This window comes from Castanea sativa, chromosome 5 (assembly GCF_040712315.1).
Source record: "Castanea sativa cultivar Marrone di Chiusa Pesio chromosome 5, ASM4071231v1".
NCBI classification, from domain to species: domain Eukaryota; kingdom Viridiplantae; phylum Streptophyta; class Magnoliopsida; order Fagales; family Fagaceae; genus Castanea; species Castanea sativa.
This window is the reverse complement of record NC_134017.1, coordinates 50,550,827-50,556,845: the sequence shown is the minus strand read 5'-3', so window position 1 is coordinate 50,556,845 and position 6,019 is coordinate 50,550,827. Positions and strand designations below refer to the sequence as shown.

Below are 6,019 nucleotides of genomic sequence, written 5' to 3'. Positions count from 1 at the left end.
TGGCCACCTCATCACGGATAATGTGTTAGTGGCTTATGAAACTCTTCATACAATGCATTGCCGGAAGAAAGGTGAAAAATGATCTCTAGCATTGAAGCTTGATATTAGTAAGGCTTATGATCATGTGGAGTGGCCTTTTTTGAAGAATATAATGCATAAGCTGGGGTTCCTTGAGAGGTGGATTGATAGGGTGATAAGTTGTGTCACAACACCCTCTTTTTTAGTTCTCATTAATGGCAAACCACATGGCAATATACACCCATCTAGAGGTGTCCGTCAAGGAGATCCTCTTTCACCTTATTTATTTTTGTTGTGCGCAAAAGGATTCACTTCTTTATTGGCTAAGGTAGATTTGGAAGGGAGAATTCATGGAGTCTCTGTTTGCAAAAGAGCACCTAAAATCACCAACCTTTTGTTTGTTGATGACTCATTGCTATTTTGTCGAGCTACTAGAACTGAAGTGGAGGTGGTTGCTGAGATTCTTAAAATCTATGCTCAAGCTTCGGGTCAATGTATCAACCTGGAGAAGTCGTCAGTATATTTTAGCAGTAATACTCTTAATGGCCAGAAAGAAGAGATTATGCAAATTTTGGGTGTAAAGGAGGTGGAGCGGTTTGAATCTTATTTGGGGCTGCCTACATTGGTTGGACGCTCAAAATATAATTCATTTTCTTATTTGAAGGATAGGGTATGGAAGAAATTGCAAGGTTGGAAGGGTATGCTGTTATCAAGGGTGGGGAAAGAGGTACTTATCAAGACTGTGGCACAATCCATTCCTACTTATACGATGGGTGTTTTCCAAATTCTGATGAAATTGTGTGATGAGTTAGAAGCTTTGTGTGCACAGTTTTGGTGGGGACAGGTAGGGAATGAACAGAAAATTCACTGGAAAAAGTGGGACAGATTAGCCACTCCAAAAAAAGGTGGTATGGGATTTCGTGATTTGAGAGCATTTAACCTTGCTATGCTTGCTAAGCAAGGATGGAGGTTGCTTCAGGACAATGACTCTTTGTTATATAAGTGTTTTAAGGCTAGATATTTCCGAAGGTCTAACTTTCTTGAAGCTGTTGAATCACCTAATTGTTCTTTTGTTTGGAGAAGCATAATGGCGGCACTCCCTATTCTTAAAATGGATGTTGTTGGAGAATTGGGAATGGTTCTTCTATTAGAGTTCATGAGGATAGGTGGATTCCAAATTATCCAACTAATAAAGTGCTACTCCCGACCAATGAAGAGACTGTAGGATTGTTGGTGGCTGACCTCATTGACCTGGACCTACATTCGTGGAGAAGAGAGTTGCTCATGTCAAATTTCCATTCTAAAGATGCTGCGGAAATTTGTAGAATCTCTTTGAGTTGTCGGCATGTACTTGATGTCCTAGTTTGGATGTACAATAAGGATGGGAGATTTTTAGTAAAATCGGCATATAAGGTGACTGTGCAACTTCAGAGGGGTGATGAATGGACTGAGAATTCAGGTGGTAGTGTAGGGAAAAATGTATGGGCTGCATTGTGGAAATTACATATTCCTAATAAGGTTAAGGTGTTTGGGTGGAGGGCATGTAATGAGATATTGCCAACTCGGTTGAACCTTGCTAAAAGAAGAATTATCACTAACAGTATGTGCTTAAATTGCACCAGGTTCCTTGAATCCACGATACATGCACTATGGGACTGTGAGGTTGCTACGGATGTGTGGGCTGGGAGTTTGGTAAAATTGCAGAAATGCTCACATGGCCAAGCTGATATGATTGAGCTGATGGAATATTTGCTAAATCGGCTTACTATGCAAGAGATGGAGCTGTTTCTTATTCAGGCATGGATTATTTGGACTTAGAGAAATAGATTGCTGTATGCAGGGGCGTAGCCAGGAATAATTACTTGGGGGGCCCGGATTGTAATAGAGATATACTAAATATAATTCATAAGTCTATTGGATACAAAATTATCAACTTTCATATATCATCATATACTTGAACATTAATAAACATGAAAAACTGTCTAGTTCAATGTAGACATACAAAAAAGAACATTCACATCAAATCATGCCTGACGACGATTTTTCATGGAATAAAATTCATCCGTTATCATCTCTACAGTGAATTCCCTGCAATTTCCTTCTCTATATAAACTATCATATTATCTGCCAAAAGCTCATCCTCCATTCTATTGCGAAGTCTTCTTTTTAACAACTTCATAGCTCAGAAAGCTTGTTCTGTAGTTGCTGTAGAAACTGGAAGGGTCAACACAAGACGAATAAGTCCATCAATCAAAAAATAGATTTTAGACTTTCCTGAAATTTTTAATCCTCTACATAGCTCGGAAATTGTACTCATATTCTGAAAATCTGGATGTTTTATCACATCAAGTTCAAATGTTGCAATTGAGACTCCAAAAGTTCTTGTTCATGTTCAGTGAAATCTTGAGGATAATATTTCTTAACCGAATTGCATATATCAACAATTTTGAATAATCTAAAAGCATCCTTGGGATTTAAAGCTGAACTAAGAATGACAAGTTCCGTTGTTAGCTCACAAAATCTACTTTTCAATTCTTGCAATTGAGTCTATTGCAACTGTAAATATGCTAATTCTAAAATGATGTTCCATTGTTAAATCTTCATCTTGACAACGATATCTACCTCGAGCTTTAGTGTAACGAGCATTCATATCAGGAATATCAATTTCATGTTGCTCACAAAATGATATAACACTAGCGAGTAAAGGCTCCCATCCATCATCTCTCAACTTTTGAATAAGTGATTTTGTAGTTGAAACTAAATGCATGGCATTTAAAAGGTCTTGAGAATGTTGTTACAAAGCTTGACAAAGAACATTAATAATTCCCATTATCTCTTTCATCAAATGCAAGATTAAAATAAATTCAAATGATGTTAATACCTGATAAGCTCCCTCGGCATCACCGTGTTGTTTATAGTTAGCCCCTTCCTCAGAGATAGTGTTGATAACTTTGCAAGTAGCATCAAACATTTTAATCAAACTACAAATAGATTGAAAATGAGATCCCCACCTAGTATCTCCAGCTCGTTGCAAAGTACCAATCTGGTTTGCACCTCTTCCAGTCTCAATTTCATTAGAAGCAATCATATTCTCAACTTGTTCTGCTTGAGCATGTTGCAATTCATCATTACGCTTACTAGAACCAACAGCAATATTGATAATATTAACCAAATGATCAAAGAACTGATGAACATCTTTTACTTCTCTAGATGCTGTAACTAGAGCTAATTGCAACCTATGAGCCATGCAATGTACATAATAAGCATATGGGCAATCTTTAAGAAAAAGAGCTTGTAATCCATTCCATTCACCACGCATGTTACTAGGCCCATCATATCCTTGACCTCGAATATTTTCAATGTGGAGATTGTAATGAGAAAGGACAACACATATCTCATTTTTTAAAGTCAATGCAGTAGTGTCTCTAACATGCACAACATGAAAGAAACGCTCTTTAATAAAACCTTCTTTATCAACAAACTTCAAAATGATGGCCATTTGCTCTCTCTTTGACTCATCTCGAGCTTCATCAACTAGAATGCAAAATTTTACATACCCAATTTCTTCACGAATAGCATTTCGCACTTTACTAGCTAGAATATGCAAAATCTCCTTTTGAATTGTGGGTGAAGTATATTTGGCATTTTGTGGAGCATTTTCCAAGACAACTCTAGCTACATTTTCATTGAAAGTTGATGTGTGTTTTATCAATTCAATAAAGTTACCTCGATTTTTTGAATCAAGACTTTCATCATGACCTCTAAAAGCACAAGCTTGGAATGCTATCCATCGAGCACACTCAATTGAGGTCTTGAGCCATAACCGATTATTCTCAATTTCTTTTGATGTTTGTTTCTCAACTAGTTTGTCAGTATGCCCTGAATAATTCGGTAGATCCTCACAACATTCTCAGCAATTTTATGTGGTGTATTAGGATCTTTTCCCTCATGACCAATTAAAGAACAATTCATTCCATCCTTCACCTTTTTCTAATTATTAAAACCTTTTTCAGTGAATGCATCTAATCCAGGACAACCTGTTGGTTTCTTACAAAAAAAGGTAGCAATGTAGACAATAGATTGAATATGTTGAAGGTGAGTATTCCAACCAATTTGAATGTGATTTAAACCACGAAGATTGAAAACAACGGCGATGATTTTCCGGTCCTTTGTATGGATACTTTATATCTTTAGGTTGATATGGACCGACTATGAGATAAGCATGTCAAATTTCATCTTGTTCGTTGACAGGGAATTCATATATTTTTTTACGTGTTCCTGGATCACGGTCTATCCCTTTAGATTCAATTCTTGAACATTTGGAGGGACACTCATTAGGCATTGAAGTATTAACATTTGTTTCTACAGAAGTCCTAAGTTCTAAATGACTAATATCTTTTTTCTTAAAGAACGCATCAATTGTTTGTCGTTTGCTCATTATTTGACACCTAATTTTAATCCCAAAAAAAAAATTAATTCAACAAATAATAAACTAACTTGAGACAGAAAAATAATAAAACAAACCAATCAAAAGTGTAGACAATAAAACAACATAAACCAAATGCCAAATATCTAGGCTCACGGCCACTACAATTTCCTTCCATAGATTTTTTTCTTTTTTTATTATAATTTACTTACACAATGCAATGCAAGTCGGCAAGCCCCACCAGGCCCCCACTCAAGGGACAAGACAAACAACACAAAGCAGCCAAAAGGGAAAAGGTTGGTCTGAGTAGTCAATGGATATCAAACAATAAAGAATACAACAAACACAAAAAGACAAAAGACAAAGTAATAACTAATAAGTATAAAGTGCTTTGCTGGGAAAGGGAAATCACAAGCATATATTTCATATTTCATTTTTCTATTCAAGTATCACTGTATCAGTAGTTCAGCACTTCAGTTGCAGAGAAAAAGAGAGAGATCCGAGAAGTAAAGTAAAGAATGAATGAGATACGTTGAGGCAGGGCAGCGGTGTCACAGTGAGCTAGTGGAGGCAGCGGCGTCCATCACAGTGAGCCGGCGGGATTTCTGAGGCAGTCAGGTAGGCAACACCAGAGGCGTGAGCCGGCAAGCATGACACTATTGAGTTGGAGGCGTGAGGTGAGGCTGAGGCGTGAAGACTGTGTATTTGTTTGTTCTCTCTTTTAATTGTTCAGACGGTGAGGATTGATTTGTTTTAGATGGTGAGGATTGAATGTTTTTGTTTGTGTTTAATCAGGTATTTAGACTTTGGATTCTGGCTGGGCTGGAAGTGTAATGGTTTAGAAAATGATAATTTTGTTTGCTTTGGGAATTGGGGCTGGCTGTGGCTGATGGGGCTTAATTTGAATAAGGCTATGAACAGCCAGATTTTGTGGGCCAAGTTTTTTTTGTTTAGTTTGAAGTTTTATTGTACTAAAAGACTAGGGGGGGCCGGATCATAAATTTTGGGAGGGCCATGGAGCCAAGTGGCTCCGCCCCTGGTGGTGGGTTTGCTCATCTGTGGATTTTGTTTTTTTGAAAAGGGCTTAATGGGTTTTGGGGTTGTTTTAGTTGTTGGTGGTGGTTTATGGGTTTAGTGGTGGTGAATTTGTGGATTTTTGTGTGTTGGAGGTGGTGGTGGGTCTGTGGGGTTGTTCGGTTTTTTTTTGTTTTTTTTTTTTTTTTTGGTGGTTGCTGGGGTGTGTGGTGGTGGGGTGGCAGATGGTGAGCTCATCTCTTTCACGTGGTGGTTGCTGGAGAGATAAAGACAGAGGAAGAGAGGAAAGAGAAAGATGGGAGAAGAGCGAAAAATGAGTATTTTTTTAATATACTATTTATTTAAGTAGTTTATATTATTTTATTGGGTTGTATAGAAAAATAAGAACGGGAGGTAGGGTGAGTTGTGAAATGGGCTGATAAAGTAGATAAAGTAGTATTTGAGGATGCAAAATAGAATTTTTTTTTTTTTGGCATTCCTGAATGCTGGTGCTCTTAGTGGCTCCACCATTGAACTAATTGAAGGAAACTTTGTCATGTT

General features: G+C 37.4%; 1 protein-coding gene across 1 annotated transcript; it reads right to left on the bottom strand.

The window, feature by feature from the left end:
* Positions 1-2,539: 2,539 nt before the first annotated feature.
* Positions 2,540-4,456, bottom strand: LOC142635363 (uncharacterized). Its single transcript, XM_075809534.1, has 3 exons — positions 4,291-4,456; positions 2,900-3,897; positions 2,540-2,746 (listed from the first exon to the last, which is right to left on the bottom strand). Exons 1-3 carry the CDS (start codon positions 4,454-4,456, stop codon positions 2,540-2,542), a joined length of 1,371 nt encoding a protein of 456 aa, XP_075665649.1.
* Positions 4,457-6,019: the final 1,563 nt, after the last annotated feature.

Coding starts and splice junctions, on each gene's coding strand:
- LOC142635363 (XM_075809534.1), bottom strand. CDS start 4,456: ATGAGCAAACGACAAACAATTGATGCGTTCTTTAAGAAAAAAGATATT. Junction 3,898..4,290: donor AGACCGTGATCCAGGAACAC/GTAAAAAAATAT, acceptor CGAATTATTCAG/GGCATACTGACAAACTAGTT. Junction 2,747..2,899: donor ATGCCGAGGGAGCTTATCAG/GTATTAACATCA, acceptor CTTATTCAAAAG/TTGAGAGATGATGGATGGGA.